Source organism: Moschus berezovskii, chromosome 14, assembly GCF_049115385.1.
Source record: "Moschus berezovskii isolate FMDL1 chromosome 14, NW_MosBer_1.0, whole genome shotgun sequence".
In the NCBI taxonomy this organism is placed as follows: Eukaryota; Metazoa; Chordata; class Mammalia; order Artiodactyla; family Moschidae; genus Moschus; species Moschus berezovskii.
The window spans coordinates 88818470-88840387 of record NC_142473.1 but is presented as its reverse complement, the minus strand read 5'-3'; the positions used below and the strand labels follow the sequence as shown (position 1 = coordinate 88840387).

General features: G+C 65.3%; 1 protein-coding gene across 3 annotated transcripts; it reads left to right on the top strand.

Annotated features, from left to right (window-relative positions):
* Positions 1-1358: 1358 nt before the first annotated feature.
* Positions 1359-21520, top strand: B3GAT1 (beta-1,3-glucuronyltransferase 1). 3 transcript variants are annotated; one of them, XM_055424217.2, is made up of 7 exons: positions 1360-1633; positions 14023-14115; positions 14224-14370; positions 18086-18594; positions 19001-19297; positions 20111-20210; positions 21385-21520. In XM_055424217.2, exons 2-6 carry the CDS (start codon positions 14112-14114, stop codon positions 20195-20197), a joined length of 1044 nt encoding a protein of 347 aa, XP_055280192.1. In that variant the 5' UTR covers positions 1360-1633; positions 14023-14111; the 3' UTR covers positions 20198-20210; positions 21385-21520. The 3 variants fall into 3 exon arrangements, with proteins under 3 accessions (XP_055280193.1, XP_055280192.1, XP_055280191.2); XM_055424218.2 differs by lacking the exon at positions 14023-14115 and having other exon boundaries at positions 1359-1633; XM_055424216.2 differs by lacking the exon at positions 1360-1633 and having other exon boundaries at positions 13390-14115.
* The last annotated feature ends 398 nt before the right edge of the window (positions 21521-21918 follow it).

The following is a 21918-nucleotide window of genomic DNA, read 5'->3' as shown; positions in this document are numbered from 1 at the left end:
TGTCCCTGAGGCAGCCTGCACCGGGACCCCCGCCTCACCTCAAGACCTCAACCGAAGCAGCCGATCGCGAAGCCCCTGCTCCCGCCTGCCCCCACCGCCTCACAACCTCAGCACAAGGAGCAGAGCCAGGCTCCACAGTGCCCAGGCTGGAGAGGGGCCAGGAGAGGGCCCCGTGGTCCCACTTCAATGCAGCAACACCTGACAGAGGGCTGGGAGAGGGTCACCGAGGGAGGGGTGGAGGCCCCTGACCTCCTCAGTCCCCTGGGGCCGGCGGGCCCCCCACCCCTGGAGCTGGCCCCTGGGGCTGTGGAAAAGACACAGGGTGGCCCTGATTGCACGTGTCCAGGAGGATGGCCACCTGGGCTGCAAACCCTTAAAACACGTACAAGGAAGGCCTCTCTGTCTCTGGGAACTTGACCAAAGAGCATTTGGAAGGCTCTCCAGGGAGGGCTGCAGCCCACACCCTCACACACACGTGCACACAGAGGGCTAACACCCCTAGACCATGCAGAACACACGGCAAGGAACAAGCAGGCACTTCCTGTCCCAAAGAGCTCTTAAAACTCTGGGAGCCTGCGCCTCTCTGCTCCTGTGGCCCCTTCCGCCCCCCCACACCGCCTGGCCCGCAACTTTCTCCGGGGAAGTCCAGGCTCCTGTGCCCGGGAAGGTGGGGGGGCTGGCCTCCGACCAGGCAGCAGCGCCCCGACGGGGGGCCCCCTACGGGCCAGACCCCGAGGAACCCCATCCCCAAGCGCCAGGCACCCCTGAGTCCCGGCAGGCGCCACCTGCCCCCACCGGCGTTCTCCCTCTCCGCCCTCGCGCTCAGCCTCCCAGGCCCGGAGAACCGTCCTCCGACTGCCCTGCCGGAAACAATCACCCTTTGAGAAAGGCTGCCAAACTGGGCGCCAGGAACGGCCGGGATGGAGGCGGGGTTGGGGGCGGGGGGCTTTAACTCCGGGGAGCGAGGCCTGGCGGTGCCGCCCCCTCCCGCAGCCCCGCTTCAGAGCGCAGAGCCGGCCGCCTGCGGGGTGGGCGCGGGGAGCGTGGCGATACCCACCCGGGGGTCCGCGCCTCCGCGCGCCCCGGCCCCGCGCGAGGGGCTGGTACCGACGGTCGGCGGCGCGGGTCCCGCCGGCAGCTGGCGCGCGGGGCGGGCGCGGGGCGGGGCGCGCGGTGGGCACCAACCCCGCGGGCGGGCCGGGGGCGGGCCGGGGGCGGGGCTGGCGGCGCTGTCACAGCCGCGGCGGCCCGGGCGCGTCCGCCGCCGCCGAGGGGACCGCGCGCCGGCCCGGTCTGCTGGCTCCGGCCGCGCGCCCCGGCCCCGCGCCTCCGCCCTGCGCCCGGCCGGCTCTCCTCGCTCTGCCGCGCCCGCGTCCTCCCCACCCGGCTCCGCGCCCCGCGCCCCCCGCACGCTCGCGGGCTCGGCCGCCGCCTCGCCGAGCGCAGAAGGGCCGGGCCGGGGCCGTGCTGACCCCGCGGCGATGAAGGGGCCTCGGGGGACCCGCAGCCCGAGAGCCCCCGAGGCCGGAGGCGCGCGTGGCCGGGGCCAGCAGCCCGGGGGCGCGGGGACCGGCGCCTAGGGGCCACCGCCGAGATGGAGCGCGCCGGAGACGATCCGGACTCGCCGCCGCAGGTCAGTGGCCCCGCCGCCGCGTACAGAGCCCCTTTATGCGTCCGCATGGGCCCCCGCGCCATGTCCTCCGGGCGGCTGTGCGCGCGCCCTTGTGTGTGTGTGTGTGTGTGTGTGCGCGCGCGCGCGCGTGTATGGTGGTGCGCGCAGCGGGGCGGCTGGAGAGCCGGCCAGCATCGGGCCGGGGCCAGCAGGCGCCGCAGTCGAGGGGCTGCTGCGAGACAAGACCTGGGTGGTGCTGGCCCTCCTCGGCGTCGAGAAGGGGAAGCTGGCTCTCAGCTCCTTCCAGCCGCAGGCCGGGCTCTTAGCTCTCCCGGGCCCTTCCTCCCACCTCAGCAGGTGGTTCCTGGTGACCTGGAGTTGGGGGTCAGCACCGCTGCTCCGGGTTCCCCAGGGTCCTCCCCAAGCCCAGAGGCTCCAGCCACTGGCAAGTTCAGTGTCTGCAAGTCTCCCGCGAGGTGGGGGGCTGAGCGGTGGTGAGGGGGCCCAGAATCAGGACAGGCGTGCAGGGGGCAGAAAGAGTCAGGACCGAGCTCAGCGCCTGCCCTCCACACCTGGGCTCAGGCCTGGGGTCCCAGTCCCTCCCAGCCAGAGCCCACAGCTTAGGGGAACAGACTCAGACGTCAGGCAGCAGAGGATGGAAGGGAGGCCAGGAAGGAGGGGACGGCCTGGGGCTGGAGCTGAGGCAGAGAGAGCCCGCCCCGTGCGCCTGCAGAGGCACAAACAAGACCCTCCCCAGCCCTTTGCCTGTCCTGCCCCGGCCAGGCCTAGTCCCAGCCCGGCACCACTTGCATGGATTCTTGTAGAAGCTGGGGCAGCAAGACTCTGGGGCTCTCTCTGCCTGGATGCTGAGGCCAGCCTTGCAGATGGCTGGTCACCCCAGACTGGTGGGGGCAGCTCTGCATGGGTACTGGGTGGGTGGGTTGGGTACCCACTAGGGGCTTGCCGTGCACTGCTGCACAGGACTGGGTAGGGATGTCCCCGGAGCAGCCTGTGACATCTTGTGTGTGGCTGTGTCAGGGTGGGGCTCACGGCTCCCCGAGTTACGGGGCGGTGGGCGTGTGACTTTACTGGACGGAGGCTCCCGCTTCCCCAGATCCACCTTCTGTCCCCTGGGGCTCCCTGCCTCCAGCACAGAGACCGAGGCATCCCCTCCAAAGCTGCTGAGCTGGGGGCTGTTAGTGGCCTCACTGGACCGAACGTCGAGTCCCCTTCCTTTGTTTAGAACAAAGACCCTTTCCCCGTGACACCCTCAGAGAGACTGCACTGCACCCAGTCCATGCCCAGCACCCCCAAAGCTTCTGGGGCTGCATGCATCCCCACCTCCCCATCTTGGGGGGACACAGAAGGCTTGCCCGGGTGTGGAGCAGGGAGGCTTGATGGATCCGTGCTCCCTTCGGCACCAGGTGGCTGCTGTGCCCATTTTGTGCCTGCCTGTGGGTAAGCCCCTCCTTGTTGGGGTGTGTTGGCGGCTCACGGGCGCGGGACTAAACGCACACACAGAGGTTCCGGATGACCAGCAGTGATGGGCCCACCTGAAGGGGGTCTGGTGGAGGCCGGGGGCTCCAGAGGAGGAAGTGGGGGCCAGCCCTGCCCCCAGCTGCTATCTCTGGATGCGCCTGGGTTCCCCTCCCCGTGGTTTTGAGGGGCAAGGGGCGAGGGGACCGGGTGGCTGGCCCTCTCTGGCTGTGAGCACAGGGTGATGAGGAGGGTGGAAGCTTCGCAAGTGTGGCGGGTCCAGCAGTGAGCTGGCCCCGAACCAGGCTCTAGGGTCAGGCAAGCGTGTTGGTCCAGCTTGGTCAGAGGAGGGGCTGAACGGGCCGGGAGTTGCCCGAGTGTCCCCCTCTGCTGAACGCTGGACAGAAGGAGAGGCCGGGCTCGGGAAGCGAGAATCTGAGAGTCCGAGGCAGGCGGAGCAGCTGTGGGAGACAGCAGACAAAGATGCAGAGCATGGGCGCCGGGGGCCCAGCAGCGCGGGGGCCGCCTTGGGCCTCCTTCCAAGATGCCTGCCCGTGTCGGCAGCCAGCGGCCAGGGCAGGGGGCCGGCCCCGCCAGGAACGCGGGGGAGTGCGGGGTTCAGGGGGAGCCCCGGCAGAAGGGACGCTCTTGCGTGTGCCCACCCCCACCCCTTCTAGGGAGAAGGAGAAGGGAAACCTGCCTGCAGCCCAGGCCTGCAGGCCAGAAGTCCTCTGCGGGACCTGCTGAGCGTGTGGGGTGGGCACATGGAGGTGGTGCCATGCAGGGCACAGGCTGGCCAGGCCGAGGCTGCCTCCGTCTCTGTGATTGGCTTGGAGGGCTTTGGGGAAAGCGGAGGCCTCTAGACCCTGATTCCTGAAGGCCCGCAGACCCAGGAGCCTGTCCTGCCAGGCTGTCTGTAGGTGAAGCGCTCGAGAGGCGTCACTGTAGTGTCCGCATCTGCTCCCTCCCCGTGAGCCCCGGGCATCTGGAAGCCTCTGAATGGAGCAGCCGTTCTCAGGCCCACCCTGGGGCCGCCTCACGCTGCTGGCTCTCCGTTCAGACCGCTGCCTCCAGGCCCGAGGCCTGGTCCTGCCCCTGCCGTTCCACTGTGGGAGACACGCTCAGTGTCCCCCTGCCGAATGGCAGCAACACGGTTTCCGTGTAGAATCAGCGATCGGTGTGGTCATTGCACATCTCGGCCAGTGTCCCCCCAAAATGCATACAACCGACAGGAACCCCAGGCCAGTGGCCCCTTGGTGTGGGTGCTGCCAGCTGGCCAGGTGGGCAGGGGGCGCTCCAACCCTGCTTCACACTCGCTCACTGAACACCTACTGTGTGCCGGGCCCCGGGCCAGTCCCAGGGAGGTAAAGCGTCAAGCGAGCCCCAGTCAGATCAGGTTTTCTGTTTAGCTTAGCTTTGGAAGGAAGGACTGTGTGGGTTGCCTTTTTTTTTTTTTTGCAGCTACAGCAAATTTACTTTCCTAATGAGGTTTAGCTCCAGCCAATATTAAAATGAATCTGTGCTCCCCGAGCGCAGCAGCTGACGGCAGGGCATTGGCCTCCCCGCCAAGCGCCTGGCAGGGCTTGGAGTTTTGCCGCCCAGAAGCTCAATGGCGGGGAGTCTCAGGGTGTACCTCCAAGAGTTGGCTGGACTGCGGATGTCTTCCCCGAGATCAAAGCCCTGAGCAGGGAGTCTCCCGCCCTGCAGCTGGGAGACGGGGGCCCTGGTCCTTGTTCATGAAGCGGGGGGAGGGGCAGGGCCACGGGGGTCAGAGGGCAGGTGTCAGGAGGGACCCGGCCTCAGGTCCTCCTGGACCCTGCGGGCGGGCTGAACGTGTGCTGTCGCCTCCTCCTCCCCCTGCCCTGTCTCGCTTCCTTCCGTGGGGAGTGGTGAGTGCTGGTCTGTTCATTTACCCAGCTCCGGGAGCCTCAGAGCCCAGCTGGATGTGGCGCAGCTGCCCTCTCCCCTGGCGGGCATCCCCCAGTCACGCCAGCACTTTCTGCGAGCTCAGGAGCGCACAGGGCTGTGGCCTGCCCTCAGGACGGCACGGACGCGTCCAGGACGAGCCCAGCGTCCCTGAGTGCCCCTGGCGAGCGCTGCCCTGGGCTCGGCACTGCGCCTGTGGGCGCGGAGAGCGGGGGCTGCTGGACGCGCATGCTGTGTGCCCACGCTGTGTGCCCCAGGGCTGCCCCTGACCCCTGTGCCCCCGCGTGTCTCGTCTCTGAGTGGGATAACAGGATGCTTGTGAGATGGAAATGAGAATCACAATGAATCGTGTTACTCGCTTGGAACACGAGCAGTAAGTGCTTTGCTCAGCAGGTATTTTTGCCTCTTTTTTTAAAAATTTGGCTGCTCCAGGCCTTAGCTGTGGCATGCCAGCATACCGGATCTTTGGCTGCGTCATGCAGACTCTTAGTTCCCGCATGTGGGATCCAGTTCCCTGACCAGGGGTTCCAACCCGGGCCCCTGCGTTGGAGCGTGCAGTCTTCACCGCTGGATCGCCGGGGAACCCCCAGCGATTTTTAAAATTATTCATTCAGTTAACGTTTCACCTAACAGACATTTGGACGACACACAGTATGCCTGGCGCGTGGAGCGGCCCAGGTGTGGCCTTGCTTCCGTCGCCCACTGCCCTGAGCCCGTCTCCTCCCTGTGGTGGGGCTGCAGCAGGACAGTAAGCCTGGCACCATCTCGGGTCATGTCCGCCTTTGTGAGTGAGTGCAGCTCCCCCTCCTGCCCCCAAAGGGCCCTGCTTAGCCCCACGTGTTCAAGATAAAGGAGCACACGAGGTTCCAGCCTCCAGGGCGTCTGAGCAGGCGGGGGCAGCCGGCCTGGGAGGGCTCTGCTTAGCTCCCAGCCCTGGTCCTGAGGGAGAGGAGCCCCTGGCCAGGCAGGCCCAGCGACCAGCTGCTGTCCGCTTCCAGGCCCAGCTGTGTCGGCCGCTCGCTGCAGGCTCAGTCCCAGGGCCTCGTCTCCTCACGTAAAATGACAGCTGTGTGAGGCGTGTCCTGCCTGAACCACACCGCTGCCCTCGGTCAGCCCCCCGATCAACACCCCAGGAGCGGGGTGGGGGCGTCCACCTGCCAAGAGGGCAGGGGCAGAGTGAGCAGGTCTGGGAGCCGGTGGTGGCCCGGCAGACCATCTGCCCAGAGTTAGGGCTCTGCATCTGTAGATGTGTCCTTCTTTCTGCAGATCGGGAAGCTGCCCAGAGAGGTTCTGCTCCTATTTCGGGTCACACAGCACCTTGGTGCCTGGCCCCAGACCGGGGCCCGAGTCTAACTCCGCCCTCCCTGTCTCAGGCCCGCGGGTGGAGAGAGGCCCACCATGGGACTGGGCTCCCCTCCCCAACCAGCCAGCCAGGCCTCCGCTGTCCTCCCGTGACAGCTGGCAGGAGGACACACCTACACTGTCCTGCCAGGGCCCCAGGGAAGGTCAGCGGTTTGGGCCACAGGCAGTGCACTGAAAATACACAGGAAACTTTAATTAGCCCAGTGAATCAGCAGCCTGCAGGATGCGCGCAGTCTGACCTCATGGTGTGTGCACACCCTCTGCCCCCGGGGCTCCGTGCTGAGCAGGCTGTTCTGTTTTCTTTCATCCTCTGAGCCTCTCAGGTGAAGTGAAGTGTTACTTGCCTAACTCACCCTGTGCCAACATGGACTTTCTCTCATTCCCGTAAACCTCCCTCTAGGGGCCAGCATCCACGCCTCCACCCCTCCCCACACCCCCGGCTGGAAAGCCAGCCGCCTGCACCGTGTGCGAGTGTGTGCTTGCACGCACATGTGTGCACGCACGTGTGTGCACACCATCTCTCATCATGTCCTGCGCACCCCTAGGGCCTTACCTGGAACCCCTGGGGCATGTCCCCCGGACATGCCCACGGTGTGTTTCGTCATGGAGGCACCCCGTGCCGGCCAGCAGGAAGGTCTGGCGCTGGGACCACACAGGTGCTGCCCGGCCCAGACCCCAGTGTGTCACTGCTGACCCTTCCACGCACAGCGGTTGGGTGGCAGATTCTTTTCTGTGGCAGAAAATTCATAGAATGCACAGTTAGGATGCACCACCTTAATGACTCTTAAGTGCTAAGGGTGCCAAGGGTGCCCCGCTGTGCTCCTGTCCAGCTCCAGGACTTCCCCACCCCGCACGCTGGAAGCTGTGTGCTTCCCCAGCCCCCGCCCAAGCCCGGGCCCCCAGCCTCTGCTCTGCCCAAGTCCAACCACCTTGTGCCTCTGTGTGGGGGTCAGGGACTTGGTCCTGCAGTGCCGTGCCTCCCCAAGCCCAGCATCCTCCAGGTCTTCATGTCAGAGCAGCGTCGGCACTGGTCCCCGCTGGGCTGGGTCACTCCATGTGGATGCGTCTTGCAGGCCCGGTCCTCAGATGGGCAGGCCGTTTACTGCCAGACCGTGGGGCGGAGGTGGTCCACGGTGGTGTCTCCCCACTGCCTTTCCTGCCCAGGGCCGCAGATGCCTCTGTGCTCTGAGAACCAGGCGCCTGGTGGGCGGGGAGGCTGGAGCCCTGCCTTCCCTGACCGTCCAGTGCTGACTGCAGGGCCAGCGTGCTCAACAGCCCCAGGAGAGGGGGAGGCAGGAGCACGGCTGACCGAGGCCACAGGCGGGGCTGGAGCAGGGGCAGCCCCTCCGGGACCCAGGGCCCCAGGCGAGGAGCTGGCCCCTCGCAGAGCCTGGGGTGGGGCTGCTGGTGCCAGAGCCCCGGGCATGGGGCAGTCCTCTGCACGCCCCTCATGAGGCTCAGCCTGTCTAGACTACCGTCTGGGGCTGAGACTGGGATCCTGGGTCCCTCACCCCCCCCAGGGTGGGGTCTGGGCTGAGACTGGGGCTCTGGGTCCATCACCGCCCCGCCCTGGGGTGGGGTCTGGGCTGAGACTGGGGACCCTGGGTCCATCACCCTGCCCCGGGGTGGGATCTGGGCTGAGACTGGGGACCCTGGGTCCATCACCCCCCCCAGGATGGGCTCTGAGCTGATACTGGGGACCCTGGGTCCATCAACCCCCCCCCAGGATGGGTTCTGGGCTGAGACTGGGGACCCTGGGTCCATCACCCCCGCTGGAGTGAGGTCTGGGCTGAGACTTGGGACCCTGGATCCATCACCCCGCCCCGGGGTGGGATCTGGGCTGAAACTGGGACCCGGGTCCATCACCCCGCCCCAGGGTGAGGCCTGGGGCTGAGACTGGGGACCCTGGGTCCCTCACCCCCCAGGGTGGGGTCTGGGCTGAGACTGGGGACCCTGGGTCCATCACACCCCCCGGGGTGGGGTCTGGGCTGAGACTGGGGACCCTGGGTCCCTCACCCCCCAGGGTGAGGCCTGGGGTGAGACTGGGGTGCTGTTGCTGTTGCTCAGGCACCGCACCTCCTGCAACACTGCTCTCAGTGGCTCTCCCGGCGCAGGGGTGGCTGACCCCAGGGAGGGGATGGGGCAGCAGGAGAGACAGGCGGCAGAGGCAGTAAGAACAGACTCAGGAGCCCGGCAGGAGACGGGCGGTCCTGCGTCAACCCTCCACCTCCGACCTCAGCCCAAGCCCAAAGGAGGAGCCTCGGCTCGCCCGCCCTGGAGACGGAGGGAGACGAGGCACCCCTGCCCTCCCCGGAGTCCGCGCTATGGGTACCGCCTGTGGGCACAGCCTCATCTGGGGGAGGGAGGAACCTGCTATGAGAGCCGCCTGAGGCTGGCCGGGCCCAGAGGAGCCAGGGACCCCGCGTCCCATCTCTGCCGGACACGGGCAGTCAGCTGGAGTCACGAGTGGGCTGCTGCCGTCCCCGCTGTGATATTCCACGTCTCGCAGCCTTCATGGTGCTCCCTGTGCCAGGGTTTTCCACAGACCCCTCGGCAGATCCCAAAGTGCCCGATGAGCGTTGCAAAGGAGACTCACATAGTGCAGCCCCCACAGTGTCCGGAGGAGCCCCTGGCCTGGAGGCTGCAGATGGACACAGAACCAGCAAGTCTAGTGGGCTCATGCAGGGTGTGGGCTGGCCGCAGAGTGCGCGGGGCTGGACAAGCTTCAGTAGGCAGGCCAAGGGCTCAGAGCACCAGGTGGTCTCCCCTGGAAACCATGGGGTGGGTCGGACGGGGCGGGACGGGGTGGGACCCCTGCCCCACCCCAAACCGCAGGCCACCAGCTCCAAGGAAAATAGGCAGAGAGAAGCAGGATGGTCAGACAGCAGGGGCAGGGCAGTGGGGACAGACGGCCACGCACTGATGCCCCAGCATGGCTGAGCGCAGCCTTGCCCACAGCCTGCAGGCTCTGCACGCTGTCCTGGGCCAGCGCAGCCTCAGGCCCCTGGCCCCTGGCCCCTGGCCCTGGCCCTCTGTTTCCTATCAGAGTTCCACTCCTGCCCCTGCCCATACAGGTCGGTGCCTGGGGGCCCACGCGCTGAAAGTCAGCATGTCCTGAGCTGCCCGGCGCCTCCAGGGCCCGGGGCCGTGCAGCGAGCCGGGCGCCGAGGGGCGGCGCGTTCCGGGGTGTTTGCTGCGGCCGCACTGGACTCGGGCGGGGCCATGTACGGGGGCCAGGGTCACTGCCTGCTGCGTCCACACAGCCTCTCCTGGGGGACGTTCCTCAGAGGCCTCTGCGCCCTGAGACCACGCGTGTGCCCGGGAACACACGTGTGCCCGCAGACACACTCAGAGGCAGTGCTGGACGCGAGCTCCCTCATGCACACGTGAGTGACATCACCCGGGGCGGGGGTGGCGCCGAGGAGCTCGCAGAATGGACCTGGCCCCGCCGCCTCCCAAGTGAAGCTGCAGACTGCGTCCGGGGGCAGGGGGCTGGTGCTTCGGCCGCTGCTGTGGGGCTGAATCACAACCGGACGGCCCTGAAGTGGGGTGCAGTGCCCAGGCTTCCTGCAAGGTGGCCAGTGGGCTCGGGGACACTCAGACCCTCTCTACGGGGGTGCTCGCCTGGGCCGGCCACTATCGGATGGCCCACTTTCCCTCTGGTCTGTGTCCCCACCTGGCGCCCCAGGCCTGAGGTCCCTCCAGCCCCCACCGTGAGTGCTGGTGGAGAGCTCCTCCTGGCTGAACCGGGTCCTGGGTGCTGCCCGAGGGGCCAGGCCTGCCAGCAGGAGCAGTGTGCGTGAGGCGGGTGTGTGTGCTCTGAGACTGATCTGGGCCTTCCAGGCCTCAGTTTCCTAGCCTGTGAAATGGGGCTGAGACTGCCCTGCCTGCCTCAGAGGCCATTGTGGCTTGCAGAGAAGGAACCCAGCATGCCAGGGCAGGGCTGCAGCCCCGGGGGCCATCCAAGCCCTCCTGGGGTGGAAGGCCCCCTCTTCCACCTGCTTCGGGGGTGAGGGCAGAGCCGGGGGTCAGCGGCTGCCACGTGCTGCCCTTTCCCTGCAGAGCCAGGGGGCCGGGGAGGCTGGGGAGTGAGGCCTGGCGCCAGCTGATGCATGTGGACCCTCGGGGCGGGAGCCAGTTAGCTGTGGCCTCGGGCTCGTCCTGCACAGGGGCCGCGGGGTCGATGCTGAGTCCCGTTAGGGCTCCTGGGGGTCCCGTTAGGTCTCGGGAATCGTCTGAGGCCAGGGGCGAGCCTGCGTTTCCCGGCATCCTGCCCACTGACCTCTGCTGACCTCCGCTGACCTCCGCCCAGCTTTCCCAGCCCAGCCCCGATGTCTGCGCAGCCCCAGGGCACTCGGCTCCCAGGGACGGGGGGGGGGGTGGGGGGGTGGGCGGCTGCTCTCCTCATGGCCCAGCAAGGTCACCTCCACCCACTCAGGACCGACGTCCTGGCCTGTCTGCGTGGTGCAGGCAGGCAGGGGGCCCTCTGGGGGCCAGGGAGCTGCGGCCTCCCAGCGTCTGTAAGGTTCCTTATCCGTCCACAACGGCTCTGCGTGCTCTCATCAACTCTGCGCGCACTCAGTCACGTCTGACTCTGCAACCCCACAGGCTATTAGCCCGCCAGGCTCCTCTGTCCATGGGGATTCTCCAGGAAAGAAGACTGGAGTGGGGTGCCATGCCCTCCTCCAGGGGATCTTCCTGACCCAGGACTGAACCCAAGTCTCCTGCGTCTCCTACACTGTAGGCAGATTTTTTACCACTGAGCCACCAGGGAAGCCCCTTATCATCACAGAATATGACAGAAAAAAAGAAATATAAGCTGGAAAGGAAGAAAACCCTTGTTTCTATGAGAATTACGTTGAATACTCCCAAAGGTTCCATGAGGCGAGTCCGGGAAAACGTCCTCCAGGAGAGGTGAAGACTGGTGGGAAGCATCATACAAATGCTGAAGGACACTGTGCAGGTCGCTCACCGAGCGTCCTCCGGTCACGACCCCTTCAGGGAAGTCAGTGTCGGGGCCGCGGGCGCTGTGCCCCAGGGGGTGACTCCCCATGGGCCGTGAGCTCCTGGGACATCCTTGGCCTCACAGGCAGAGCCGTGCTGGCTGACAACGGGCGCTCCATCCGGGAAAGGACCGCGGCTGGGCAGTGGTCAGGGTGCACGCGGCTTGTACACAATACCTCTGGGGGTTCTCCCTGTGGCCTCCTATGACCCGCCCGCCAGCCACGATCCCAGGCCTACGGGCACTATGGCCCCTGCCCTGCTTGAGGGCTCAGGGGGGAGGTCTGTGTGTAACGGGCCTCCACCACACACACACACACACACACACACACACGTACATGCACACATGCACACGCACACACGCAGATGCACACGTGCACACATACACACGTGCACACACACAGATGCACATGTGCACACATACATACACACACGCACATGTGTATGCGCCAGCTCTGCAGTTACCTCCCTGAGTGGCAGGACAGAGCTGTGTGGAGCCTCCCTCCCTGCGGGCCGGGTGCTGATGGCCAGCCGCCTGCATGGCCCCTGAATCTAGCAGGGCCCTGCCCACCACCAGTGGGACTAAACCAGCTCCTCCCCAGGGGAGGGGCGTGGGCAGGCCTTCTGCTGGAATCCTTCCAGTCTCAGCAGGCAGGCTGCCGTGAGCCTTGGAGCCAGGCTCACCCAGCCTCTTCCGGGCAGCCTGCTCGAGGCTGGACCCCAGGCTGGCTGCCCACCATCCCTCCCAGGCCACAGCCTACAGTGTAGGAGACGCAGGAGACTTGGGTTCAGTCCTGGGTCAGGAAGATCCCCTGGAGGAGGGCATGGCACCCCACTCCAGTCTTCTTTCCTGGAGAATCCCCATGGACAGAGGAGCCTGGCGGGCTAATAGCCTGTGGGGTTGCAGAGTCAGACGTGACTGAGTGCGCGCAGCCCCCTCTCAGACTCAGGCTTCTGCATCTGGGGTGCTCTGCTTGCCCCACCCCAGGCCCCCCGACCCCCGCTCCCAGCCACCCAGCCCCAGGCCTGCCCCCCAAAGACCCCCTGCTGGTCAGCTGGCTCCCTCGGAGGCTGGGGGCTCCCCGCTTCACTTCATAACCGCCTGGTAATTAGCTTCACGACTTTGCTGCCGAGCTTATAATAGCCTCCATTAAAGTTATGGGGTTTTCAAGCCGTAATGGCTTCCAAAGTAATTAATGCACAACTGGGTTTATGGCTAAGTTTATTTTTAGAGCTTTCCTGCCTCCCTCTCCTTCCCACCATAGATGTTTTGACCAGATCGACTGGACAGGATCAGAGCGTCCCCCTCAGGCCGTTGCCTCTGTCCCCTCCTGCTTCCCTGGGGGGATGGGACCTGCAGGGGGCTGCCCCCCAAGGTGCTCTGGGGCCTGACACCCCTTCCCCAGCTCCTGTCTGGGTTCAGGTCTGGCCCAAGAACAAGCCATCCACTGGGGCCTCGGCGAGCACCGGGTTGAAGGGGATGCGGGAGGACTCAGGGAGCGGTGAGTGCTCCCCGGGGGCGGCCATGGGGTGGCACGTGCCCAGGCCAGGCCAGCTCCCACGGCCAGATGCCTGGAAAAGCCCTGGAGGACCCCACAACCCGAGAAGGTTTCTCTGTGCGGCCTGCGGCGGCCAGCCAGACCGCAGCCCCAACCCGGCGCTTGGCATCCTACCCGTGGGCTCAGTGCGGGTGGGGCTGGCTGGGGAGGCGGCCCAACAGCCAGATGGGCAGGCAGTGTGGCCCCTGGGCTCCTACCGCGGGGCTGCGCCAGGGAGTGTGGAGGCAGCTCGGGGTCCAGGAACCCACCCTGAGAGCCCGCACCGTCTGACCCTGGGGCCTGTCCGCCGTTTGCTCCAAGCATGCCGTGCAGACGGGCTGGGGCGGCCACCGGGGAGCACCCGCCCACTGGGAGGGCTGCAGGTGAGAGGACCAGGCGGGGAGGAGGGACGCAGCACCTCCAAGAGTCCTGCTCAGCCCGGCTCTCAGCCAGGAGAGACGGACGCCCGCCTGCCTGTGGCTGGGCGGGCGCGGCCCCGGGGGCCTGGCCTGCCAGACTGGGCACCAGGGGCCACGCGCGGGGAGAGGCAGGCCTCCCGTTGCGGTCCCCCCCGGCCAGGCTGCTCCTGTGGACCCAGAGGCGTCCACAGAAGCGGCGGGGGTGGGAGCTCCCAGGCGGCCGGGAGGCAGGGCACCTGTCCCTCGTCACAAGCTCAGCTGGCCTGGAAGGGAGTTGTTGGCACACGAGCCCCTCGGCTGACCCCTGGCCGTGGCTCCAGCCTGGGCCCTATCCCGCCCAGGCTTGCTGAGGATGCAGCCTCCCAGAGTCCACCTCCAGACGCCACTGGCCAGTCCTCTACGGACTCACACGGTGCGGATGCCTTCATCCAGGCTGTGAAACGAGGTCCGAGCACAAGGCTGTGGCCGTCACAGCCACGACCTCACCCTGAGTGCTCGCTGCGTCCGCCTGGCTGCAGGCTGCAAGGCCCACAGGCATTAAAGCCTTATAAACTAGGTGCCCTCTTCATAAACGAGCAAACAGGCCCGGGGGTGAGCTGGGGGAACCCAGGCAAGGGTGTCTGGACCAAGGGGGCCCCGTGGGGTGGCCCCCTCAGGCCCCTGGCCAGCCTCTCTGTCCCTCTTGCAGGTGTCCACCCCGCAGGGCTCCTGACCCACCGCGGACGGCACCCCTTCCCAGACTCCGGTCAGGCTAGACTCCGCAGAGCTGCGTCGGCAATGGGTGGGTTGAGCGGTCAGGCCCGCGGGCTGGCGTGCATCTCCCTGCGGCCCCGTGCCCGGCCTGCCCAGCCCACTTGTGTGCTTTCCTTCCCCTCCGGCCGCCGCCCAGCTCACGAGGAGCTGTGGGCCCAGCCAGCCTTGGAGATGCCGAAGCGACGGGACGTCCTCGCCATCGTGCTCATCGTGCTCCCCTGGACGCTGCTGGTCACCGTGTGGCACCAGAGCACCATCGCGCCCCTGCTCACTGCACGCAAGGGTGAGTCCCGCCCCACCAGGCTTCGCGGACGGTGTGACCGCAGCCTGCAGGCTGGAGGCTGACTCTTCCCTGACAGGGTGACCACAGCCTGCAGGCCTGACTTTCCCCTGTTCAGCCAGTGGGGAGCCCGGGATGACCTGGCTGACGACTGCACCCTTGGGGCTGACCTGGGGCTCGGTTGGTGCAATGCACACAAGCTCAGAGCCTCACGGGCTCTCCTCTGTGCCCACACCCAGGACATGCGCCACTGGAGGGCTCGGGCGGGGCATGCGCCACGGAAGGGTTGGGGGGTGCGCTGCGGGAGGGCTCGGGGTTGGGGGGCGGGATTCCCAGCCTGCGTTACTGAAAGCCTCTCAGGGCGAGTGTCTTGTTTTCCTGGTCAGAAGCCCTGATGCAGCCCCCAGCCCCCAGAGCAGGTAGGGCCAAGAGCCCCAGTCTGGGGTGGACGGCTCGCACCCTGAGGTGTCAGGCTGCTTCTCCCTGTGGGGCCTGAAGCTTCCTCCAGGAGGACCGGCTGAGCGCGTCGGGTGCCTGGAGCTTTCCCGGTGTTTCCTCCCCTCGCTCCTTGCTGCTTATGTTTTTTTTTGGCTGAGCTGAGTGGCTCGTGGGATCTTAGTTCCCTGAGCAGGGACTGAACCCAGCCCGTGGCAGTGAGAGTGCCCAGTCCCAGCCCCGGACCACCGGGCAGCCCCGCTGCTTGTCTTTGTAGGGTCGTTACCACAGCACCTCACGAGGTCTGTCATGTGGGACAAAACACCATGTGCTTCCGTTCTCAGCAGCGCTTCAGGCTCAGGGACGCCAGGCTGCTGCGCTCAGCACGGCCGGTCATGCCTGGAGATGGGACTTGGCACCCTGGCCCGAGGGCAGCTGCAGTGGTGACACAGGCAGCAGCAGAGGGTGATGGGGGCCCTGAGGACCTGGAGGCGGTGGCAGCCCTGACCCAGCCCGTCTCGGGCTCGCAGATGCTCTGGGGGTCAGAGCCGCCTGCGGAGCATGACTGAAGGGCAGACAGGGGAGGGCGGGGGGGCAGCGATGCTCAGTGTCCTTCCCGGGCCTCGGTTTCCAAAGCTCTGCTCACGGCAGGATACACTAATCCTTATTTATGTCCTGGTCTGCAGCTGCTCTCTGCAAACTTGTTTTCTTTTCCCAGTTTGACCTAAAACTCCTGCAGAAAGTCCCCTTGGTTGCTGTGCCAGTCTCCCCACCCTGCACCCACAGCCCGGGGGCAGGCTCCCACCTGGGCTGTGTGTCCCCAGTGGGGGTCATTAACCCATGGGAACTCTCCGAGACCGGGGACGTGTATGTCACCCCGGAGCCCAGTGCCCAGCCCCAGACCAGCGCCCACACCCACACCCGCGTGCTAATGAGAGCCGTAGGAAGCCCAGCCTCCCAGGACCCCTTCACCCCCTGCAGGGAATTGCTCCCACCGCCCTTTCCATAGTTGCAAGAAGCCGCGAGGAACAGGGCGTCTTACCGTCCCTCTGCACAGGGCAGATGTTGTGAGCCCGGGCTGTGTTCTGAGCCCCTGAACCCACATGGAAACTTGGATAAAGGAGACACAGTTATCAGCTCCCCTTCACAGCTGCCAGCTGTGACCAGAGGCCAGGCCCCTGGCTCAGCGTCGTGCAGTTAGTGCAGTTGGCCAGGGTCTGAGCCTTGGGGCTGCCCCACCTCCCGCTGAGACGGCCCCAGATCAGCAACCGCCCCAGAGTCCTCACACGGCCGGACAGGCCTGGGGGTGGGTGCTTTCAGAGCGGGAGGGGCAGTGGGCTGGTCCCCCACATGAGGGGCTGCTGGCTCCCCATGGGGACGCAGATGCGGGAGAAAGCCTGGCCATCAGAGCCGCCCTGGTGGGAGCAGGGCACCTCCAGGGGCTCCCGTGCCTGCGTGTCATGGAGGCGGGCCTCTGCCTGGCTCCACACACACCCCTCCTGGGCGCACGGCGGGGCAGGGGCACAGGCAAGGCCCCAGGGGCTGAGAGCTCGTGACAGGAGTGTGCAAGCGAGGAGACACACATGGGACGGAGGAGCTGGGGCGGGCCTGCACCCCGCCCTTCGGCCCAAACACGGCACACTGACGGTCAGAAGGGACAGGCTCGGGGTCCAGAAGCATCTTGCCCACCAGGGACAGCCCCCCAGAACAGAGTGCTGTGGTGAAGCCCCACCCTCTGCAGCGAGGTTCGGGAGCTGGATTCTGGGTCAGGCCCCAGAGTGCCTTTGGGGCAGCCCCCACAGCTCCCTTCCCCCTGGGGAAGCAGGAGAGGGACGGGGAGGGGAGGACGGAGAGGGAGGCCCTGATCCCCTCCAGTCTATCTGGAACCCAGGAGAGGTGCACCTGGACTCCGGGGCCACAGGGCACACAGCACTGAAGCACTGAGGCTGCCCTGGGCACGAGCGCCGGTGCCCCGGGCTCCTCGGCCAGCTCTGGGAGGGGAGGAGGGCGCAGGCGGCACGGCGGGCGCTTCGTCATATAAAGCCCAGCACAGACAGGAGCCCGGGGTGCAACGCTGCAGTTTGGCCAGCTGCGCTTAAACAGCTCAGAGCTGTCGAAAGCCAGGCGTAGGGAGAGGTTATCTCTGTGTCATCGGGGTTAGGAAGAGGACGACCCAGGGCGAGGATGTCAGGCAGCCAGCCTTGACCGTCAGCAGCAGCCCCCAGGACCCCGGACAGGCGAGCGCTGACTATCCCACAGGAGGAGCAGAGGAGAGCCGGGCGGGCCGGTACCTGTACCCAGTACAGCTGTGCCTAATACTTGTACCCCCAGTACTCCTGTACCCAGTAGCCTGTACCCAGTGCTCATATCCAGTACCCCTATACCCAGTACCTGTACCCCCAGTACCCAGTATCTCTGTATCCAGTACTCTTATACCCAGTATCATGTATCCAGTGCTTATAACCAGTATCTGTACCCAGTACCTGTATCCCAGTACCCCTGTACCCAGCATCTCTGTATCCAGTACTCCTGTACCCAGTACTCCTATACCCAGAATATGTACCCAATACCTGTATCCCCAGTACCCCTGTACCCAGCATCTCTGTATCCAGTACTCCTATACCCAGTATTGTACCCCGTGCTTATACCCAGTATCTATACACAGTACCTGTACCCCAGTACTCCTGTACCCAGCATCTCTGTATGCAGTACTCCTGTACCCAGTACCCCTATACCCAGCATCTGTACCCAGTACCTCTGTACCCAGTATCTGTACACCCAGTACTCCTGTACACAGTACCCCTGTTTCCAGTACCTGTACCCAGTACCCCTGTACTCAGTACTTATACCCAGTACCCTTATACCCAGTACTATTGTACCCAGTACTTGTATGCAGTACTCCTTACACAGTACCCTGTACCCAGTATCCTTGTATCCAGCACTTTACCCAGTACCCCCATACCCAGTACCTCAATGCTATATTCAGTACCCCTGTATCCAGTACCCTTGTACCCTGTACCCATTACCTCTACCCAGTACCCTATACTCAGTACCTTACCCAGTACCCTTATACCCAGTACCTCTACCCAGTACCCCTGTACCCAGTACCCCTGTACCCAGCACTTGTACTCACTACCTGTACCAAGTACCTATACCCAGTACCTGTACTCACTATCTGTATCAAGTACCTGTACCCAGCACCTGTATCCAGTACCCCTGTACCCAGCGCCTGGACCCAGTGTCCCCACACCCCCAGTACCACACCCCCTCCTCTAATCTGCAGATGACAGTGGTGACCCCCGGCGTGAGGCGCCACCTGGCACAGACCCCAGGGAGTACTGCATGTCCGACCGGGACATCGTGGAGGTGGTGCGCACAGAGTACGTGTACACGCGGCCCCCGCCCTGGTCTGACACACTGCCCACCATCCACGTGGTGACACCCACCTATAGCCGCCCGGTGCAGAAGGCAGAGCTCACTCGTTTGGCCAACACGCTGCTGCATGTACCCAACCTGCACTGGCTGGTGGTGGAGGACGCGCCGCGCCGCACCCCGCTGACAGCACGCCTGCTGCGTGACACCGGCCTCAACTACACGCATCTGCACGTGGAGACGCCACGCAACTACAAGCTGCGGGGGGACGCGCGTGACCCGCGCATCCCTCGGGGCACCATGCAGCGCAACCTGGCACTGCGCTGGCTGCGGGAGACCTTCCCGCGTAACTCCAGCCAGCCTGGCGTCGTGTACTTCGCGGATGACGACAACACCTACAGCCTGGAGCTCTTCGAGGAGGTGCGGGCCGCGGATGCATGCAGACCAGGGAGGGCAGGGAACCTGGCGAAGCGGGAGGAGGCCTGCATGGGGCTCCCAGACCGACCAACCCACCGCAGCCCTGGCTTCAGGGCACTGTCTGGCGGAGGGCTCCCAGTGGGGGAGGAGAGGAGGGTTCCCTGTCCACCTTCCGTGTCACCCCAACCCCCACCCCTTAGTTTGGGAATCAGGACAGTAGGGGAGGGGAGGGAGTCATTTCAGACTCTAAATTGGGGAGACAGAGCTTTTGCAGCAAAGGACAAAGCACAGGTCGCGTGACAAAGGAAGCACCAGCTGCTTGCAGGGTGACCTTGCTCACAGCCCTGGCCAGTCCTCCACAGACTCCCGCCCTGGGCGGCCCAGGTGCCCTGATTCTTCTCCCCTCTAGATGCGCAGCACCAGGAGGGTGTCTGTGTGGCCTGTCGCCTTCGTCGGGGGCCTTCGGTACGAGGCCCCAAGGGTCAACGGGGCAGGGAAGGTGGTCGGCTGGAAGACGGTGTTCGACCCCCACCGGCCGTTTGCCATAGACATGGCGGGATTTGCAGTCAACCTGCGGCTCATCCTGCAGCGGAGCCAGGCCTACTTCAAGCTGCGCGGCGTGAAGGGCGGCTACCAGGAGAGCAGCCTGCTGCGCGAGCTCGTCACCCTCAGCGACCTGGAGCCCAAGGCAGCCAACTGCACCAAGGTGGGCCCCTGTCGAGCTCACAGTGCGGTGCAGGCCAGCTTCTGCCCGTGAGGCCCCCTGCTAATCAGGGACCTGCACAGCCAGCAGATAACCAGCCTCCCTCCTGAGTGGGTGGTCTATGGCCCTTCAGGCAACCACACTAAAGGTGGGCGGGGGGACGAGGAGGGGGCCCCCAGGCAGGCAGAGCCTAGGAGTGAATCCCTCCCTCACCATGCATCAGCTGGGCTCCACACTTCCATGCCAGACACACCTACACGTGTGCACACACATGCACACATGGGCACATGCACGCACATGCATACTCACACACGCATATACACATGAGCACATGCCAGCGCACACACACCGACCTGCACAGACAGACGGGCACACGTGTGTGCATGCATGTGCACACTTGCCCATGCACACGAGCACGAGTGTATGCACACATGTGCACACGCACACAGGCATGCACACACATGCACAGATACATCTTGCTTCCAGTTTGGACTTCTCCGGTTGGGGACCAGGCTGGCACTTAGCTGAGCTGGAGGCCCCAGAACTGTCTCCCTCAAGACCCATCAAAAATCACAGGGGAGGATGAGAAGCAAGAGGAAAACTTGGGACCACTTTGTCTTTTTTGTAGCTGCAGATTTTCTGTTTCCAATAGATATTGTGAAGGCAGCCTATGTACAAAGATCAAGAATGAGGGGGTAGGTAGAAACACAGAACAATGGAGAAAGTCTTGCTGGAACAGGGCTGGAGGGCAAGGGCAAGGGTGGGAGGGCGAGGTCGGGGCTGACCCCACGTGGTCTCGTGTCTCTGGACACACAGATCCTGGTCTGGCACACGCGGACCGAGAAACCGGTGCTGGTGAATGAGGGGAAGAAAGGCTTCACTGACCCCACGGTGGAGATCTGAGTCCCGGACACAGGTAGGGGGATGTGAGCCGGTGACGCCCTGGGCAGGCCCCCCCAAGCTTGGGTGCAGAGTAAATCTGCCAAGGCATTTCCTCCTGGTCTTTAATCATGACAGTCATGGCAAAGGCCCCATGGAGTGGAGGAGGCAGAGCTGAAGTCAGCAGGTGGCAATCTCCCCGCACACCTGGGCCCCCCCAGCTGGGTCTCTGCACACCTGGCCTCCCCCAGCTGGGTCCCCGCACACCTGGGTCCCTGCACACCTGGGTCCCTGCACAGCTGGGTCCCTGCACACCTGGGTCCCTGCACACCTGGGCCCCCCAGCTGGGTCCCTGCACAGCTGGGTCCCCGCACACCTGGGTCCCTGCACACCTGGGTCCCTGCACACCTGGGCCCCCCAGCTGGGTCCCCGCACACCTGGGTCCCTGCACACCTGGGCCCCCCAGCTGGGTCCCCGCACACCTGGGTCCCTGCACACCTGGGTCTCCGCACACCTGGGCCCTTCCTTGCTGCTTGGAGGCCTTCACCTAACAGCACCACCTCATGATGGCTCCCTGTCTCCCACCTCATCCTGGCCACAAGCCTGTCCCCGTATGAGCCCCTGCTGTGTGGACTCCCCTGGGCTCTGTCTACATGGTTTCCTCCTCAGTTGAGGTGGAAGCGTGGACTCCAGAGCCTGGCCCAGCTCCCAGACTCCCATTTCCCTCATTCTTTTCATCGGCAAAATGGGTTGTTGAGGCACCAGAAACAGCCTCTGGCACTGCCCAACTGCTGCTGCTTTTATTTGGCCCTTTAAAATCCTGTACTGAAGTAGTTCACAGGCTCCATCTACGCTTTAGAGGCACAGGAACGAGACTCAGAAAAGCTGAGTGGATTGTGCCCGTGACCCGCAAGCCAGGCCCTTCCTGGGGGCCTCCCGTGACCTCAGCAGAGCTGCAGGCTCGCTGTGAGTGGGACTCCCTTAGTCTTTGGGCCTCTGAGTCAGGCTGCAGCTTTTGTGCCTCGCTGGCAACAGCCCGACTGCAGGAGACCGCGGGGGTGGTGACCCCGAGCATGGCAGATCACCGAGCATGGGCCGTGATGAGACCGCACAGGGTCAGACAGAGCACACTCCTGGCTGCTTGGGGGTCCGGGGGGCTCTGTGGACCCAGCTCCCAGCCCCTTACAGTGCCCCTCGCCCTCTCCCCTCAGGAGCCCTTCTGAGACTTGCTCCTGGCCGCCTCCGCTCCCCACTCCGTGTCCCTTCGAGGCGCATTCCTGTGGACTCGCTGCCACCCTCCCTCCCGCTGTGGGGCCTTCAGAGAGAGCCCGGCCTGATGCCGGGACGAAGGACAGAGACCCTAAAGCACAGAACCCCCAGATCTGTTGTGCTCCACCCGCCCAGCAGTCCTGCGGGGTCGACGCCATAGGCCCCGAAACAGGGGACTGCCCGGCTGGGATGGAGGTGAGAGCCCCACAGAGCGGCCCCTGGCCCCACGGGGCCCCACAGCTGGGGGTGGCACCCCCAAACCCTGGCGTCCAGACCAAGCTGCTCCCGGGAGAGGAGGCCGGCCGCCGCCTCCAGAGCCTGGGGCCGTCTGAGCGCCTGGCAGGCCCGTCCATACCTCGCCTCGCGGGGGGAGCAGAGCCCCTCCAGGCCTTCGCCCCCCACACCTCGCACCCGGCCCCGCCCTGCGCGGAAGGAGCCGCCGAGCCCGCCAGGCGCGGCCTCAGCTGGTCGGTGGG